General features: G+C 48.9%; 3 protein-coding genes across 6 annotated transcripts in view; 1 reads left to right on the top strand and 2 right to left on the bottom strand.

Moving 5' to 3' along the window:
* Nucleotides 1-18988, top strand: part of Recql5 (RecQ like helicase 5) — a 53042-nt gene that overhangs the window by 27651 nt on the left and 6403 nt on the right. The window lies entirely within an intron of this gene.
* On the bottom strand, nucleotides 104-18805 carry Smim6 (small integral membrane protein 6). Its single transcript, XM_045159067.1, has 3 exons — nucleotides 18672-18805; nucleotides 1659-1770; nucleotides 104-617 (listed from the first exon to the last, which is right to left on the bottom strand). The coding sequence occupies exon 3, from the start codon at nucleotides 586-588 to the stop codon at nucleotides 436-438; it is 153 nt and encodes a 50-aa protein (XP_045015002.1). The 5' UTR covers nucleotides 589-617; nucleotides 1659-1770; nucleotides 18672-18805; the 3' UTR covers nucleotides 104-435.
* Nucleotides 10151-18809, bottom strand: Smim5 (small integral membrane protein 5). Of its 2 annotated transcripts, XM_045159066.1 has the most exons (4): nucleotides 18672-18762; nucleotides 13119-13224; nucleotides 11181-11327; nucleotides 10151-10768 (listed from the first exon to the last, which is right to left on the bottom strand). In XM_045159066.1, exons 3-4 carry the CDS (start codon nucleotides 11305-11307, stop codon nucleotides 10659-10661), a joined length of 237 nt encoding a protein of 78 aa, XP_045015001.1. In that variant the 5' UTR covers nucleotides 11308-11327; nucleotides 13119-13224; nucleotides 18672-18762; the 3' UTR covers nucleotides 10151-10658. The 2 variants fall into 2 exon arrangements, with proteins under 2 accessions (XP_045015001.1, XP_004655740.1); XM_004655683.2 differs by lacking the exon at nucleotides 13119-13224 and having other exon boundaries at nucleotides 18672-18809.

Below are 18988 nucleotides of genomic sequence, written 5' to 3' on the forward strand. Positions count from 1 at the left end.
AGGCCTCAGGGAGTTTTGCTAGGCAAGCTGGCTGTGGTAACCATAGCTATATAGAAATGAATGCTCACGAGTTGGTTTTAAAAAGGAGTTTTTACTTCATCTGGTGATTTTGTGTCCTCCTCTGTCAAGGACTTGCAGAGTTGCTGGCTGGTCAGGGAACCTGTGAGAGGACCTTGTTAGCCACTGCTGCTCTCACCTGAGGCATAAGAGAGACCTCCATGTGCTTGCTTGTTGCTTGCTGGCAGCAGGGTGGGAGATAGAGAATTGGTATCAGACCAGCCTTCCTGTCTTGCTGTCAGACCAATCCCTAAGTCAGATCCAGTACTTGACCTCTGCTTTCTGAGCCACAGAGGACTCAGGATGGCCCACTGCAGGTATGAGATAAGCAGAGCAGCCCCCTTTTCCTGCTGCCTTCTCAGCCCCCTGGAAGTCAGGTCAGTCCTCTTCAGGCTTGGTCTCTTCCTCCCGATAGAGACAACCAAACACAACAGCAAACAGGATAAAGAATAGGAACATGAAGATGAACAAACCAATCACTATCAAGGCCCCCAGATCCCAGGGGTTCTGCCAGAACTCTTCATTCCACATCTTCTGGGCAACATTTGACCCACATAAACCTGGAAAAAGGGAAACAGATTCCCTGAGTACAGAGGTCCCAGAAGGCCATGTTCCCAGCCTGCACAGCACACCATTAATCTCGACCTCTGTGTAATCACAGTGGGTAGCTGTCTTTCTCTGTGGCTGGTGGACACTGAGGGAACAAAGCCTCTAGCAGTCAGTTTCTTTGGTAGGGTACGTGTTATCCTTTCTGGAGGCTGCCTCTGGAGTCTCCAGTTCTTTTCTGAGCAGCCTGGCATGAGCTGAGGTCTTTCCAGGTAGAATCTAAAATATCTGCCTTTAAGATCTCTCTGTTTTTCCTGCCCCAGCTACCAACTGTTTGGGAGGTATTTTGTAAGATCAGCGGGTAATGGAGTATGCACCTATAGTCTCGGCTTTTTTTTAATTCATTATTTTTTTTAGAGAAAGAATTGGTGTGCCAGGGCCTCAACCATTGAAATTGAACTCTAGATTCTTGTGCCACCTAGCGGGCATGTGTGACCTTGTGCTTGCCTCACTTTCGTGTGTCTGGCTTACTTGGGATCTGGAGAGTCAAGCATGGGTCCTTAGGCTTTACAGGCAAGCATCTTAGCCACTACGCCCTTTTCATTTCATGTAATTAATTAGTTAATTATTTTTAGAGAGAGAAAGAGAGCTCCTTTAAAGGCTGAAACAGGATGATTGCTTGAGCCTAGGAGTTACAGGCCAGCCTGGGAAACATAGGAAGACCCCGTTCAAAACCAAGTATAAGAGCAGAGAGTGGCTCAGGCCTCAGTAAATGTCCTTGGAAAACTGCGAGTCTAGCCATGTTCTGGAAATGGAGCTGGGATCAGTAGCTGCCAACGTGGAGCTAGTTGAAGAGGGAAAAGCCTTTACCTGACCTGCTGCTCACCCGTCTCACAAGGCAAAGGCATATTCAAGTTGTTACCTTCCTGGGTGGCCCTACACTTTTAGGGAGCCCAGGCTAAAGAGGCTGCCAGGTGACCACAGCTTTACCCAGGACTCAAAGTGACTGTTGGGTAGAAAGGGCATCAAACATTACCAAGTAGCTCTGAACAGACCTTCACTGCTGCCATCATAGCAAAGGTTGGCTAGGGCTGGTTTCCTGGCAACCGACACTCCCTTTTTGCCCTTATGTTCTTCTCAGCAGCATTCTGTCCTTTTGTGATGCCACTGGGGAGAGAGTCACAACATAGTTTAGGGCTGGAGAGAAGGTTCAGGGGTCCAGGTGCTTGCCTGCAAAGCCTAATGACCTGAGTTCAATTCCCCAGTACTCACATAAAACCTAATTCACAAGGGGGCACATGATTCTGGAGTTTGTTTGCAGCATCTAGAGGCCCTGGTGCGCCCCTTCTCTCTTTCTCTTTCTCTCTTTCTGTCGGGCATGGTGACACATTGATTTAATCCCAGCTCTTGGGAGGCAGAGGTAGGAGGATCACTGTGAATTTGAGGCCAGACTGAGACTACATAGTGAATTCCCGGTCAATCTGGGCTAGAGTGAAACCTTACCTTGAACTAACAACACACACACACAGCAACAACAACAAAAACAAACAAACAAAAAAAAAACCGGTTAAGAAGTCTGAACTGGGAGAAGTCCAACTTAGAGTGGGGGTGAAGGAAGAGACTAGATGCAGGGCCTATGCCCCAGGTCACCTGTCCACCTCCCCTGTGCACAGCTGCCTCTTGGCTCTTAGTCCAGATATGACCTGTGCTGACAGGACCTACCCAGAGCTTCGGAGGGCATCACATCCTGTGGTTTGGATGAACGATTAACTGCAGCTCTGGCTGGTGCCTCCTGGAGTGCGTTTCTGAGTAGGAGTGCTTAATCACCATTGGAGCCTGTCTTCTTCCTCTGCCTGCCTCAAGCACCACCTCAGCTGCTCTACGTCTTCCCTAGTGAGATAGAAAAGCTAGAAGGGGGGAACAAAGCGTGCACTGTGCTGGAAACCTGGTAGCCACAATCGTCTCCTTTCATTTATTTATTTATTTATTTATTTATTTATTGAGGTAGGGTCTCACTCTAGCTCAGGCTGACCTGGAATTTAGTATGTAATCTCAGGATGGCCTCGAACTCATAGCAATCCTGCTACCTCTGCCTCCCGAGTGCTGGGATTAAACGTATGCGCCACCACGCCCAGCTTTATTTTTTATTTTTAAAAAAACATTTATAGCCGGGTGTGTGAGAGAAAGCCATTATCTCCTTTAAAATCTGGGTGGTGTGGGTTGTATGCTGCCAGGAACTGCCTGGCACTGTGTCCCGTCATGAGAGCTCATGCTGTAGCAGACAGGCTCAACCCTGCTATTACAGTCGACTGGGAGCTTCGAGAAAGGTCTCCTTACATTAACCTCTGGGATGCTAGGGTACTGTGTTGTTTCCTCCCACAGTGACTCCTCAGGTATAGCCAAGGAGGTTAAAGAGGTGATGAGCAAGTTCAGTAAAACATGCTTTACTGTCCTGGGCTGGTTTGACCCCTAGTTCACCTGATGCTTTCCACTTCCTTGTGTAAAACTCGCTGACTAATGTCCCTGGCATGCCAGATACACACAGCAGCAGGCTGGTATCTGGCACACCCTGGCACTTTTGCTTCATTAGTTAAGTCAGGTTCTTATCAAGAGGCAGTTGTTTATTCCCAAACCGGTTTATGGTAGTTGTACTTGTTATTGTAGTTATAAAATGCAGTGTGACATGGCATAAACACATGAGGCAGTAGTAGCTGAAACTGCAGTTTGGTAGATTGGGAACAGGCTCAGAGAGGTTAAGCAACTCACTCAAGGACAGGGTGGAGTTTAGAGCCAGCTGTACAGAGCCTGAGCTCTGAAGCACTGTGTTCATTTCTCAGAGTAATCAAAGTTGTTATTTCTATAAAGACTATGTGTCACTTTGGAATCATTCAGTATTTCTGTAAAAAGAGGTTCAGACATGCTACCTAAACATTGGGACATTGGCCTGCTTTATAAAACTGGTGACATTTCACACTCAGATTCCTTTGCACATGTCTGCAAGTTCTTTTTCTATTCTCTCTCTCTGTCTTTTTCCAGGTAGGGGGGTTTCTTTCTAGCTCAGGCTGATCTGGAATTCACTCAGGCTGCCCTCAAACTCACCATGATCCTCTTACCTCTGCCTTCTGAGTGTTGGGATTAAAGGTGTGCTTCACCACACCCAGCCTCTTTTCTTCTCTTTTTATGAGAGAGCAAGAGAATGAGAATTGGCACACCAGGGCCTCCAGCCACTGAAGTTGAACTCCAGATGTGTGTGCCACCTTGTGTGCATGTGCGACCTTGTGTCACCTTGTGCATTTTACGTGGGACCTGGAGAGTTGAACATGAGTTCTTGGGCTTTGCAGGCAAGTGCCTTAACCACTAAGCCATCTCTCCAGCCTTTCTTTTTCTACTCTTAATGAAAGCAAAAACTACAAAATTGATACACAGAAATGCAAATCAGCAAGCCCACACTCAGAGAAAGAACTCAGTCCCACTCCTGAAAGGAGCCAGTGAACATGCATGTCAGGTTCCACTAAAAATGAGCTATGTAGAGAATGCATTTCATTCTAGGAAAGTTCTTTTACTTGACTGTTTTGTTTTGGTTTCTTGAGGTGGGGTCTTGCTCTAGCCCAGGCTGTCCTTGAACTCCTACCTCTGCCTCTCAAGTGGTGGGATCAAAGGCATGCACTACCATGCCTGGCTCAGCTTTTTCTTTTTTTTCTTTTTAAATATTTTTATTTACTTGAGAAAGAGGCAGACACAGAGAGTATGGGTGTACCAGGGTCTCTGCCACTGCAGCTGAACTCCAGATGCATGCATCACTTTGTGCATCTGGGTCCATGTGAGTATTGTGGAATAGAACCCAGGCCATCAGGTTTGCAAGTAAGTGCCTTCAACCACTGTGCCATCTCTCCAGCCCCTACTTGGCTTTTTCAGTTAACATTCTGCTGTCATGGTTACTATGAAGAGAATGAGATGAGGGGAATTGGAGAGGATGCTGCCGGCACAGGTGGTCTAATCTGGTCTGTGAGCTGAGGGCCTTCCCTGTGAGGAAGTGATGTGTAAGTAGTCGTGAAGTCTGTGTGAGTTAGGGGCAGCTTTCTTTGGTATTAACAGGGACCAAGGAGAAAACTGTGTTTTCAACATAGCAGTAATTTGTCCACTTTTATTTTATTTATTTACCTTGTGCATCTGGCTTATGTGGGTCCTGGGGAATCAAACCTCTGACCGGGATCCTTAGGCTTCACAGGCAAGCACTTAACCTCTAAGTTATCTCTCCAGCCCCCACAGTTTTTTGATCTGAAATTTGTATTACCAATTTATGTTGTGATGATATTAAAATGTTAACATTTGAACATTAGGAGAAAATGTTTCTTTGCTCTGTCAAGTTTTGCTAAGGTGATTTTTGCTTTGACTTCATGGTAGTTTGTGATTAAGTATAATATGCAAGCACCAAGGTCTTCAGTGTGGAGCGAGCACAGCCCTTTAAAAACATTTGTTTAAGATGGGTATGGTGAACTACACTTTTACACCCAGCATTTGGGAGGCAGAGGTAGGAGAATTTCCATAAGTTTAAGGCCATCCTGAGACTACATAGCAAATTCCAGATCAGCTTGGGCTAGACCCTACCTCAAAACAAACAAACAGACAAAAAGGGCTGGAGAGATGGTTTAGTGGTTAAAGTGTTTGCCTGCAAAGCCAAAGTATCCAGGTTAAATTCCCCAGGACCCATGTAAGCCAGATGCACAAGGGGGCACATAAATCTGGAGTTCGTTTGCAGTGGCTGGAGGCCCTGGTGCACCCATTCTCTCTCTGTCTGTCTCCTCTCTCTCTCTCTCTCTCTCTCTCTCTCTCTCTCTCTCTCTCTCTCTCTCTGCTTGCAAATAAATAAAATAATTTAAAAATTTTTAAATTTATTTATTAATTAATTTGAGAGAGACTATGGGTTCCCCAAGACCTCCTACCACTGCAAACGAACTCCAGAAGCATGTGCCACTTTGGAGCATAGCCCTTTTGAGGAGCTGAGAGCAGACACTGGTAGAACAGAGGCCATGGTGGGGGAAGGTGGCCAAGAAGGCTGGTGAAATCATGTGGAACTGTGCACTGTGGTGGCTTGGCCTAGGATATTGTGGACTGCGTAACAGCCATTTGGACCTTCCCTAGGCCTGAAGCAGCCTGATATCTGTAGCTGCCAGCAGTGTTCAGGCAGTCTTCAGTGAATGTTTCTTTTCCCACAGTGAGGGAATATCTGCCTTCTCTCTAAGGAAGACCCGAAACTGCCCATCCCAGGAGTGTGCTGGGCTGCTTTTAGACCATCTGAATAGGGTAGATAGAGACAGCCTTACCTCACATTTGGATCTAGCAGTTAAATGCTGGCTGGCATGGGGCAGGCACCTGCTACTTGTTCTGTCCATGTCTAGGGCTGTCCAAGGTGCCCACTGCTCTGCAGAGAGACTAGGAACTAGCCTTAGCCACCTTCCAGGAGGGCGTTCTGGATGCTGATGAAACCTGGCTTAAGGAAGAGTCAGAAAAGAAGTGGGCTGTTTCTTCAGAACGGAGGCTTCCACGACCCTTTAGCTGATAGTGCTGGGAGAGAAAACTACAAGGCTTTCTTTCCTTCCACTGGCCCTAGGGGTTTTGGGGGACATCTAGTTGGGTCCCATGCCAGCTGTTACCTATTGGTTCCCACCTACTCATGTGGAAGCAATTTTGAGACACACTTTGGGTGTGGATGTAAGGTTGGTTAATGGAGATAATGGAATCCATCTTCTGTCTCAGGCCCCAGAGGCCTCTTACCCTGGGCGTGGCTTTGCCCAGAGGCTGATTCTGCACTTTTTAGATGGTTGAACTTGGACAAATGACCAAGTATCACCTAAGGCCCAATTTCCTCATCTCTACGCGGGCAGAGTAACATCTCTACACCATTAAGGTATGACTACATATGCTTATATATGCCACAAGTGTTTAAAAGAGAAGACAGCTGGTCGTGGTGGCGCACGCCTTTAATCCCAGCACTCGGGAAGCAGAGGTAGGAGGATCACCGTGAGTTTGAGGCCACCCTGAGACTACATAGTGAATTCCAGGTCAGCCTAGACTAGAGTGAAAACCTACCTCAAAAAAAAAAAAAAAAAAAAAGCAGCAGCAGCAGCAGCCAGGGGTGGGGGGATGGCTCAGCAGTTAAAGGCACTTGCTTGTAAAGCCTGTTGACCCAGATTTGATGTCCCAATATCCACTGTAAAGCCAGATGCACAACTTGGCACATACATCTGGAGTTTGTAGCAGCAAGAGGCTCTGGCATGCCCATAGTTTCTGTCTCTGCTTGCAAATAAATTTTTTTTTGTTCTTATTTTTTAATTTTTTTTGTTTATTATTTGAGAGCAACAGACAGAGAGAGAAAGAGGCAGAGAGAGAGAGAATGGGCACGCCAGGGCTCCCAGCCACTGCATACGAACTCCAGATGCATGCATTCCCTTGTGCATCTGGCTAATGTGGGTCCTGGGGAACTGAGCCTCGAACTGGGATCCTTAGGCTTCACAGGCAAACACTTAACTGCTAAGCCATCTCTCCAGCCCTTGTTCTTATTTTTATTTATTTTATTTTATTTTTTCTCAATTTTTATTAATATTTTCCATGATTATAAAAAATATCCCATGGTAATACCCTCCCTCCCCCCCACACTTTCCCCTTTGAAATTCCATTCTCCATCCTATCCCCTCCCCATCTCAATCAGTCTCTCTTTTATTTTGATGTCATGATCTTTTCCTCCTGTTGTGATGGTCTTGAGTAGGTAGTGTCAGACACTCTGAGGTCATGGATATCCAGGCCATTTTATGTATGGAGGGAGCAAGTTGTAAGGAGTCCTACCCTTCCTTTGGCTCTTACATTCTTTCTGCCACCTCTTCCACATTAGACCCTGAGCCTTGGAAGGTGTAATCGAGATGTTAGTCAGTACTCCAGTCACTTTTTTCCAGCACTATGATACCTTCTGAGTCATCCCAAGGTCACTGCCATCTGAAAAGAAAAGATTCTCTACCCAAAGTGAGAGTGGCGTTAATATAAGGTTATAAATATTAAGAGAAGTGCTTACTGGGCAGTTTGATAAGCATAGTATATACATTTTTCTAGACATCAGCAAATGTTACACCCCTAGGACTCATGACTACCCCTGGTTTAAGTTTTCACTATCAGGGATGTGTCTCCCCCCCCCCCCCAATGGAGTGGGCCTCCAGTCCAGTTGGAGGGCAGTTGGTTTCCACCATGACAGACGTGCCACTGTTGCACCCGTTGGCTCATTTGGGCGGGCTGGCCAATTATAAGGCTTGCAGGATCCACTGTTGAGTATCTTCACTGGTGGTATCTCTTTCTCCCATTGAACTACCTGTAGAATGGCTTCTTCCAGCTTTCTGTCAGCTGGTCTACATGGAGGAAGTTATCAGCTCAGTTCCAGTGGGATTTCTCAGTGGCCTTGCAGCCCAAGTATGTGGAGTCTTCAGCAGTAGGGTCTTACCATCTATTCCTGGTGGGAAGCCAAGAGCCTCGGCAATGGCCTATAATGTTGTGGGGGCATCAGGGACCTCCCTGGCCAACAACTCACTGGAGGTATCCCATCCCTGGCACTGAAAATTTTCTAACAACGATCTATGGCTCCTGAGTGTTCCATTGTCCAAAATCGGAGGATTCCATATGATTTATTTGCATCCTCTTAGATTTTGATTAGCCCTCCCTCTACCTTTCCTTTACTCAATCTCTTCCCATGACCTCACTTTGGGCCTTTGTGGGCAAGCACTTAATTGCTAAGCCATCTCTCCAGCCCTTGTTCTTATTTTTTGAGGTAGAATCTTGCTCTAGCCCAGGACGGACCTGGAATTCACTATATAGTCTCAGGGTGGCCTTGAAGTCACGGCGATCCTCCTACCTCTGCCTCCCAAGTCCTGGGATTAAAGGCAAGTGCCATTACACCTGGCTAATAAATAAACATTTTAAAAGCCACTGGTCCCAGCACTTGGGAGGCAGAGGTAGGAGGGTCACCATGAGTTCAAGGCCACCCTGAGACTATATAGTGAATTCCAGGTCAGCCTGGGCCAGAGTGAGACCCTACCTCAAGAAAACAAAACAAAACAAAAATTTAAAGCCAAGCACATGCTTGTGGTACATGCCTGTTACAGTGTGGAGGCAGAGTTAGGAGATATAGTCCTGAGTCTGAGGCCAGCTTGGAGTTCCAGGCCAGACAGGCTACACAGTGAAATTGACTACTACCCCACCCCAAAAATGTTTAAGACAAGCCAGTCACAACGACACATATCTGTAATCCCAGTAATTGGGAGGGTGAGGCAATAGAATCATGAACTGGGGGCCAGCCTGAGCTACATAATGAGACCTTGCCTCAAGAAAATAGTAATAATACAGGGAGCTGGGGAAGGAGGACTTAATAGTATGCATGAAGCCCTAGGTCTAGTCCCATTGCCATAAAGAAAAATAAAAAAGGAAGACCTGGACACTTACAAGCTCTGTGAAATTCAGCTTCTTTCTCGTCATCGTCATTCTGAATCCTAGTTTGGGGAAGCTAAGGACAGATTCTTCGGTTTCTTTCATTTAAACATGTTCTTTCTACAATCTTTAACCCAAACCTGTCAGACAAGTCTGTGGACACCAAGTCAACCCAGTCAGTGAGGACTCCTGCCTGCTTGTCCTTGCCCTGTGGTCTGGATTGCCAGCTAATGATGGTGGGTTGCATCAGTTTAGGAGACAAAAGTACATGGGAAATTACAGAGCTCCTGTGGCTGGAGAGCTAGTGTGGGACATCATGGAAAACTCTGTCCTGGCTCTGTTGGCATATATGGAGCTTCACCTGAATGCCTGCACTCCCCTGGTTTCTAGATTTATAGCTGTAGGTTTGGAAGAGAAAGTAAACTGAAGGGAAGTAGGCAGGAATGTGTTTCAGCAGCTCCAGTGTTTAAAATGGGCCCGTGTACTATGTGTTGTCTCCCTGTTGAGAAGAACGAGGACAGCTCGTAGCAGTACGTGTCCATGGCCATCTTGGTTTATCCCAGCGTCTCCCAGGGAGCAGGTACCAGGATTGCTCCATCTCTTCTGGCTTCAGAAGATTGAGTGACTTAATTAGTAAGTAGCAGCTGAAGGTGTGAGCCCAGATAGCACACACATGAGAATAGGACCAAAGGGTCTGAATGCAGGTGATCTGAGTGGCCTTACCTTGTGTCTCTGACTAAAGAAATTTTGAAGGATCCAGTGGGCTGAGCCTGCTAGTGTGCACTGTTCAGGCAGAAGTTAGGGCAATGAGAACTGCTAAGTGGCACTCCTGGGTGCAGCCACCCACTCTGGGGCAAACAGCCTGGCAGCTGGGGCTTGTTAGCAGCTAATGTAAGACAGGAATGTCACCGTGCTCCTCTGCTGGCCCCATGACATTGCCACCTGTGTGGCATTCCTCTCTGTGTTATTTTCCAGTTTTCATGGGCACAGGGAGGCAGCAGCCTGGAAAGAACAGTCACTGGCCTTGCCCTTGCTCCGGCTCTGCCCTCTTTATGCACAGAGCCCAGCCCACACTCAGAACCACATAACCAGAAAGCTTTTACTTGGAAATAAGCAGGCACATTCTTGCTAGAATACTGACACATTTCCCTTCTGGTGGGGTTTTAGGATCCAGTACATATTGCACAAAGTCACCCTGATTGGTTTGCTTCTCTTTGGAATAAATCAGCAGAGTACCAAGGGCACCCCTCAGGTATGTGCTGTTCCCCAGAAAAGTATGAGGACCCCTATCTTGTTAACTTGTTTAACAAGTCCCCTGTCTTGTTAAAAAGTGCAGATTAGCAGAGGACCTGAGTGGCTTGTGACAGTTGTCTCTTCCTTAGCACCCAGTGTCCACGGGCAAATGGAGTTTTGTGCCTCTATCAGCCTTTGGTTTCTTATGTACCAGGACCTTGACAGGGCCAGAGCTGGGGCCAGGCAATCTTTGTCCAGAGGGGTGAGGGTCGCAGGGCCAGGCTGACAGCTTGTGTGTCACAACTCTGGAACACTCTTGTCCACCTTCTTTGCGGGCATCTCACTGCTCCTGTCCCTCATGGGGGAGACATGGGCCGCACCTGGACCCTCCTGCCTTTCCGCTCGGGGCAGCAGCAGTGTGCGCAGCAGTAGCTGCAGGCTATCAGCAGCAGCAGCAAGACAGTACCTGAAAAATGGAGACACCCGGAGCTGAGGGGCTGGGAGGGAGAGGATGCCTGCCCTCCTTCTGAAGAAAACCCCTGGAGGTGTGTTTCCCCTCCTCCTGTAGGACCTGAGAGGCTGATGGGTCTATGCTGGACACAGCCCTTGATCTCTACACTGTCATCTCCTCTGTTGCCCAAGCTTGGCTTCCTTCATCCATGGGTTAACAACAGGTGGTTCCCAGTTCCTAAAACTGCCATCACTGGGGTAATATCAGAGGATATGGGGAAATCCCTTGGCTTCCCCCAAAGGACAACTATTTTTTCCCTTATCTGGAGGATACCTTCCAGCCCTCCATAGCTGCATGGTCTGGTTCCCCTCCCATGGGGCACTGAGGGGACAGGGCGAAGGGGGGAAGGTGCAGGTATTCCACTTGCCTGTGAAAATGACGAGGATGGAGAAGGCCACAAGCTCCACAGGCTCTGCCTGGGGCAGTCCTTGCAACTTCAGCAGCAGCCTCTCACCCACAGAGCGCACCTCCTGCTCCAAGTCACTGACTGCCATGTTGCTGGGGCTCCTGTGGTCTGTGACAAGACAGGCAGAGTCCCCACAGAGCTGGCTTACAGGTTGTGAGGCATCACTAGTGAGCCAACCTCTCTCCTACAGCAGCCCGTAGAACAGGTTTGACAGGTCTCTCCTGTGTACCCCTGGTGGCTCACAGGGAGAGGAAGAGGAGGGAGGCTTGGAGGTTTGTGTTCAGTAGCTGCCTTCAGCCCCCACCTCACCAGCACTGCAGAGAGCAAGGAAAGCCAGTGATGAGAGTGACTGAGAGCCTACTTTGAGGGGCTGCCAGCCAAGGCCAATACTGTTGAGGGTTTCTGACCATAAGGTGGTATGACTTGGTTTACATTACTTTGCCTTGAGACACCACCAGGCTTGGCTGGGGTGCCTTAGCTGACAGCTCTCCATCTAGCCCCTGGGTCATGCAGGACCTTGCTACCTCCCCCAGGTGCCCTTGGGATGGAATGATCAGCCTCAGGACTTCACACTGATGCATTTTCCCTGCTTCACATGGGGGGGGGGGTTGGAGATGGACAGGAGGATCAAGCTCCAAGAACAGTTTATAGAACTATAGCTGGGACCAGCTGTAAGTAAAAATTGGCAGTAGTCGTCCTTTTTGGCTTAAAGGGTATGAAACAGTCCTCTAAGGTGTCCCACCAGCCTCATTTCTTTGCTCATTTTGTTCTCCTTTAAGGAAGAAGGGACCACACAGTGCTCATTTCCCTAGGCAGTCTTGTTTGTCAGGATGGGATCAGGAGTTCCAGGGCTGGCTCAACCAACCCCTCCCTTCTTGGCATTTGGACCTTCTATCCTAATCAGAAGAGGCCTCTGTCCAGAGAGCTTTCTCCTGTCTAAGGGCTTCCTGAGAGGCCCTAGGCAAAGCTCTAGGCTGAGTTGATGAGTTTGAGCCTGTTGAGCATCAGGGCTCCTCTCCTCTTCTACCTGTCCTATGAGCAAGAGGAAATAGGGACAACCTAGTTTCAACCCAGGCTGAACCAGTTCACTAAGAAAATTAAGTCTTGGGAGTGGGGCTGGTTGGCCAGGGCTTGTGTCAGACCTTTTTAAAAAAAAATTCTTTTTTTAATTTATTTGAGAGAGAGAGACAGAGAGAGAATGGGCACGCCAGGGCCTCCAGCCACTGCAAATGAACTCGATACATGCGCCCCCTTGTGCATCTGGCTAAGGTGGGTTCTGAGGAATTGAGCCTTGAACCAGGGTCCTTAGGCTTCACAGGCAAGCGCTTAACTGCTAAGCCATCTCTCCAGCCCTTGTTTTTGTTTTTCGAAGTAGGGTTTCACTCTAATTCAAGCTGACCTGGAATTCACTATGTAGTCTAAGGTGGCCTCAAACTTATGTGATTCTCCTACCTCTGCCTCCCGAGTGCTGGGATTAAAGGCGTGCGCCACCACACCCAGCTTGGTTCAGCTATTTAGTAGGCAGGTGGTACCCTCTGTTGTGGTGCTCTAAGATGGTTGTGGTCTGCAAGGCCTGTCACTCTTAGCATTGCTGCCTGGCGTAACAGGTTTAAAACCACCCTGCAGATCATGTGATAGAGCCCTCTACCCTGTATGTGGGCTCACTGTCCTCCGACTGCCTGAGTGCTCTGAGGCGCATTGCAGAAGATTGGACCTATGCCCATTTCCACTGAGTCCTATTTGTATGCTTAGGACTTGTGTGCTCCTCTCCTCAGACAGTTTTTTGTGGTTTTTTTTTTTTTTTTGGCTTTTCGAGGTAGGGTTTCACTCTAGCTCAGGCTGACCTGGAATTCACTATGTAGTCTTAGGGTGGCCTCGGACTCATGGTGATCCTCCTACCTCTGCCTCCCGAGTGCTGGGATTAAAGGTGTGTGCCACCACCTCCGGCTCCCAGACAGTTTTTCAGGAACTCTGCTACCAGCTGGCATGCAACTGAATTTCTTTCCTACAAAATACATGATACTTATGGCTTGTCGGTTTGTTATTGGGGTGTTTTGCATTCTTGTGCTAATGGGGGATGAAATCCAGGACCTCTTACATGCTATTGTACCACTGAGCTACATCTCCAACCCATACCGTACCTTCTGTAGTTTTTCTAGCTACCTTTCTAGAACACTGTTTTAATCACCCTGCCTCACTCCTCCTCTTGTGGCATGGACAGATCCTTTCATTTCTGATTACAAGATGAGAAAAGAGATGACGAGCCTCTGGAAGGGGCTTGGCCACAGGAACACCCTCTAGGTAGGGCCTGGCAGGCATCATTGGCTTTGGAAGCTGTCACCCCCCCCCCCTTCCTGTCAATTAACCCTCTACAAACAAGAATATCATCTTCCCATTCCTGGGTGTTTCTGGTACATGTCTTGAAGGAAGATGGACAAGCTAGACAGGGCATTTTCCCTCCAGGGTAGCAGGTAGATAGTGAGTCCATGGTGGAAAAGGCGATGATTTCTCCCCAGAGTTTGAGGCTTCCTGAGTTACTCCAGCTTCTCTCGTGCTGTCCACCAAGTTAGTGCATTTCTGCAAAGGAGGATAGATTCCAGTTGCCCAGCACAAGGAGGTGGAGTCCTGGGTGCTACTGCTTGTTACACCTGACATCTTCATTTCACACATGGGCCACTGAGGCCTGAGAAAACACAAGGCAAGGGGACCCAGCCAGTGCCTCTTCTACTCTCCACACCTTTTCTCTTCTCCTCTCTTCTCCTCTCTTCTCTTCTCTTCTCTTCTCTTCTCTTCTCTTCTCTTCTCTTCTCTTCTCTTCTCTTCTCAGGTAGGGTTTCACTCCAGGATGACCTGGAATTTACTATGTAGTCTCAGGGTAGCTTCAGACTCCGCAATCCTCCTACTACCACACCCTCTTAATGGTGTCCTGTCTTGCTCTGAGCAACAAGATAAGGTAGCCTGGTACAGTGCCACTGTCTGTGTGCTTGGCCTCTGCCCAGGAACCAGGCCCCAGGCCCTTTGCAAGCCTATATAAGCTGTGCATAGTCATTCCCCCACCCAACTTTGTGGGTCTGGGCCCTTGCTGATATCAGAACATCACCACCAGGGTGATGAGCACCAAGCTTTTTTGTTTATTTTGTTTTGTTTTTATGAGGTAGGGTTTCACTCTAGTCTAGGCTAACTTTGAACTCACTCTGTAGTCCTAAGCTGGCCTTGAACTCAGTGATCCTCCTACTTCTGCCTCCCATATGCTGGGATTAAAGGCATGTGCTACCATGCCCCGCTACAAGAAGTTTACTTTTTAAAAAATATTTTAATTTACTTATTTGCAAAGAGCAAGAGAAAGAGAGCAAAAGAAAGAATGAATATGGGTGTGCCAGGGCCTCTAGCCACTACAAATGAACACCAGGTGCATGTGCCACTTTGTGCATCTGGCTTTATGTGGGTACTGGGGAATTGAACCCAGGTCATTAGGCTCTGTAGGCATATGCCTTAACTGCTGAGCCATCTCTTCAGCCATTTATTTATTTATGAGAGGGAGAGGGAGAAAGAGAAGGGAAGCACTGGGGCCTACACCCTCTGCAAATGAGCTCCAGACACATGTGCCACCTTGTGCATCTGGATTATATGGGTCCTGGGGAATCCAACTTGGGTCCTTTGGCTTTGCAGGCAAATGCCTTAACCTCTAAAAGCCATCTCTCCAGCCCAACACCAAGCTTTTTAAGAATACATGTGGTACTTATCAGACAGATCTCATATGCTGTGCTGTTGTGAGCATAGGGCCATCCCCTTCTGGTCAGGAAGGAGACACTGCCTCTGGCCAGGTGGAGCAAGCTTGCATAAGGATGATGACCTCTCTTCTTCTATGTCCCCCAACCCTCAGGATTCCAAGGTCTCATCCTTAGAGGAATGGTATGCTCATGGTTCAGAAGCAACCTGTTTTCCCCCTCTCTCTTCATCTATCCTTGGTCTGACTTTTTCATCCTGATTGGCTTTGTGCCCACATTGCTTCATGCAGCCCAATGGAGACACTCCTTAAAAGAGGAAGCAGGCAGGGGCCTGGTGGTTAGGAGTGCTTTCTCACTTGTATGCCACTCCCAAACTAGGAAGAGAGTGGAGGAGGAGGGAAGAGGATCTGCTAGTCAGCAGTCTGTGGTACTGGGACCCCCAGGAACCTGCTGAGAGGTCTGAATGTCTGGATTTCCAGAGCTGGGAGAAAGGCAGTGGGCTGAAGTTAACTTGCTGTGCAGGGAAGGCAGAGTTCATTGGCGAGCTGCAGATTCATGCCCAGTAGACCTGAACTTCCCAGTGGGAAGCTTGTTGGTCCACACCAGCAGTGGCTCACCCAGCATGAACAGCAACATAACTTTGCACGTAGGGCTTCTCTAGGAAGTCCACTGGGAACTGTGAGTTGGCCAGCCACACAACTTTAGGATCTGACCTGGGTCTGCCTAATAGGTCTTGTCTGTTTTGCCAACAGAAGTGCCTTGCCCACAAAGAGCTGAAAAGGAACTCTCTGTCTACCTGGAAGTTGATATGTTAACATTTCAAGCTTAGGCCTGTGATCCAACAGAAAAGCCCTTGGGGGAAGAGGGAATTGGGGGGTCTTGTTCTCCAAAGAGGAAAGTGGCACATTCCAGCAGGTCCCCAGGCGTCTTCCCAGTGGGCTATTTAAAGCAAGGCCAACAGACAGATGCCTGATGCCCGATATAACTAGAGGCTGTCAGGTGACCCTATGGCATGTGCCCCAGCTGCTGTGCTGAAGAGAGGCCTTAATGTTCCCAGCTGTGGGCAGGGAAGCTCTGAGGCTGTTTTTTCTTCACTCAGTACCCTCACAAGTTTGGGAGAGAAAGCCAACTGGAACCACTGATAATTCTGTATTTTCTTAAGACTTTCTATCTCAGCCTCACTAAACTCCTTTTAAAACTGTTTTCAGGCTAGAGAGATGGCTTAGTGGTTAAATGTTTGCCTGTGAAGCCTAAGAACCCCAGCTTGAGGCTCGATTCCCCAGTACCCATGTAAGCCAGATGCACAAGGTGGCATATACATCTGGAGTTTGTTTGCAGTGGCTGGAAGCTCTGGTGTGCCCATTCTGTCTCTCCCCCCACCCCTGCCTCTCTCAAATAAATAAAAATAAGCAAAAATTTATAAAATGAAAGTAAATAACACTGCTTTTGCCAGGCGTGGTGGCACACACCTTTAATTCCAGTATTCAGGAAGTGGAGGTAGGATCGCTGTGAGTTTGAGGCCAGCCTGAGACTACATAGTGAACTCCAGGTCAGCCTGGGCTAGAGTGAGACCCTACCCCCAAAAATAACAAACAACAGGAAAAAAAAAACAACCCTGGGCTGGAGAGATGACTCAGCAATTAAAGGCACTTGCTTGCAAAGCCTGAAGGTCCAGGTTCAATTCCCCAGTACTTATGTAAAGCTGGCTACACAAAGTGACACATGCATCTAGAGTTTGCTTGCAGCGGCAAGAAGCCCTGACGTGTCCACTCTTATTCTCTTTTTCCCTCCATCTCTTTCTCTTTATTGCAAAACACACATCAAACTGTGCTTTCCATCTAAAAAGCAGGGGAGCCAGTTTTCCTCCCAACTCCAGGCTTAGGAGTGTCTTGGTTTGATCTTCTTAGGGTCCTCAGAGGTCCCTGAAGGACAGCTAGAACAAATGGTGGCATCCATCCCCTAGGCTCGGGTTGGGAGAGGAGCCTGGGCTGCAACACGGTCTGCCTGTTGCCCAGGCTGCCTGCACAGCACTTCTTGGCACAGCTTGTTGGGGGCAGGGCAGTAGGACAGAGGGAGGCTGCAGAGCTGCAACTGTGGCAGCTCCCTTGTATGGCATCTCTGGCCACAGATTCTTGCCATAGAGCAGGCCGATGTCCTTCAGGCCATACAGCTGCCACTTGGTACAGCTTCCTTGCTTCCTCTGCAAAACTGATAGTCCAACTTTAGGCTCCCCATGTGGAAGGGAGCTGGCGGTGTGTTTGTATCTGATAAGCACAGTGTTAGGGCTAATAGCCCCCAAAAGCTTCTTGTCATGTAGCCTTATCCTGCTTGAGAAGCAGCTTGAATAAAGCCTAAGCGACAGTTGTAGGAAGAGTGTGGGGCCCAAAGGCTGACCAGCAGGGCAGAGATGCCCTCTGTGCTGAGGGTTTGGTATGCTCCTTCTCTGCCATGGCTCCAGCTTGAAATAGACAGTAAGGTTTGAACCGTTGGCAGTCCCACTACCCTGGTCTTGCAGCTTTGCAGGACAGGAGGATTTCCTGCCTTAGTGACTGTTAAAGGTGGACGGGTTCCTTGCCTGCAGCTGTAGAAGCTGGGCATCCTTCTTCCTGCCAGCTTAGGGCCCATACCCATGTCCTGTGGATCCAGGACACCCACCTGCTGGTGAGCTCTTAGGGAAACAGCTCGCTGCTGCGCCCCTCTCTCGCCTGGCTAGCCGGGAGCCACTGCTCCAGTCCAGTCCTTCCTCCACCACGGCGTCCTAGTGCCATGAGTGAAGTCCTCCAGCCCCCTCACAGGCTCCCACTTAGCCAAGGATACTTGTCCTGCCCGCCGGTTTCAAACCTGGATGATTGCTTTTGTTTCTTGCTAGATAACGGCTTGTTCGCTTTGGAGGGAACAGCTGGGGAGGCGGGAGTGGGGGGCTCAACTCCAGTGTGAGGACAGGAGATGGGGGTAAGCAGCCTCTACTCACAAGGTCGTGCCCAAAGAAGGAAGAACCAAAAAATAGTTTGGAGGCCGCCATTGCGGTGGTGCAGTAGAACAACTGCTGGATCTCTCCCCAGCCTCGTTCATGTTCACCATCTCCCCTCCAGCCCTAGGTTTAGAATCAGGCATGCCTGTCATTTCACAGGGTCTCGAGGAGGATTCTGGGGATCTGAGTAGATGCAGGGACCCCTCCCTGGGCTGGTACTGACCTGAGAACACCTGGCAGCCAGCAGCCCAAACCCCTGAAAGATTTATAGAAGTTGCTGTCTTTTGTCCAGGATTCAGGTGGGCAGAGCTGCCACAGGTCCTGCTGCATCCTGAGAAGGTATGAGCTGGCTAGGCATACCCTGCCCTGCACAGGAACAGGGAGGACTCAGCCCTAATCCTGGGAAAAAGAGGCTCAGCAGGCATGTGGCCCTTTTTAAAGCCATTGAATAGAAAGGGCTTAAACTGATATGGCAAGTCAGCAGACCCCCAGCTCTGCTACACAGCAGTTGCAGGGTTGCTCTTGGAGCAGAGTACTCCCCCCACTCCTTCCCTAGCATAGGGTCCCAGGGCAAGGGAGAGCTCAGGTGTGCACAGGACGTCTCTGAGGTCCCTAGGAGAATGACCAAGTGTATCCCCCAAGACATTCCTCTCAGTGGTCGTGGTATATTGTGACCCTTCAGTCTTGGTGGAGACCCTGGCTGCCTTTCCCTTAATGCCTCCCATCCTGTTATTTGCGGCCGGCCCCACTTACCTGGAGCTCTGCGTGCCTCTTCTTCCTTCCCAGGCGCTGCCACTTTCCTGTCCCACTGCTTCTCCCCCAGCACCTTTCACCACCAGCTCCTAGCTGCTGACAGCCAGCCTAGGCTTTTTTGTTGTTGGTCGTCCTGGAGATGAAAGTGTCAAATTACCGTCGATAGTGGGAGCCTGAGGGAACCCTTACAGGAGTGCCCTCTACACTTTTGTACTCAGTGCCACTTCCAGTGAGGAAGTGGACTCCACATTGATCTGCCAGCTCCCTGCCTTCTCCTTCCTCCTCCTCTTCTCTCCCTTTTGCCTGTGGGCCAGACT

This window comes from Jaculus jaculus, chromosome 9 (assembly GCF_020740685.1).
Source record: "Jaculus jaculus isolate mJacJac1 chromosome 9, mJacJac1.mat.Y.cur, whole genome shotgun sequence".
Taxonomy (NCBI): domain Eukaryota; kingdom Metazoa; phylum Chordata; class Mammalia; order Rodentia; family Dipodidae; genus Jaculus; species Jaculus jaculus.

What these genes read in the sequence shown, in the direction of transcription:
- Smim6 (XM_045159067.1), bottom strand. Translation starts at nt 588, where the DNA reads ATGTGGAATGAAGAGTTCTGGCAGAACCCCTGGGATCTGGGGGCCTTG.
- Smim5 (XM_004655683.2), bottom strand. Translation starts at nt 11,307, where the DNA reads ATGGCAGTCAGTGACTTGGAGCAGGAGGTGCGCTCTGTGGGTGAGAGG. An exon ending in CATCCTCGTCATTTTCACAG is followed by an intron (nt 10,769 to 11,180) that starts GCAAGTGGAATA and finishes TCCATTTTTCAG; the next exon opens with GTACTGTCTTGCTGCTGCTG.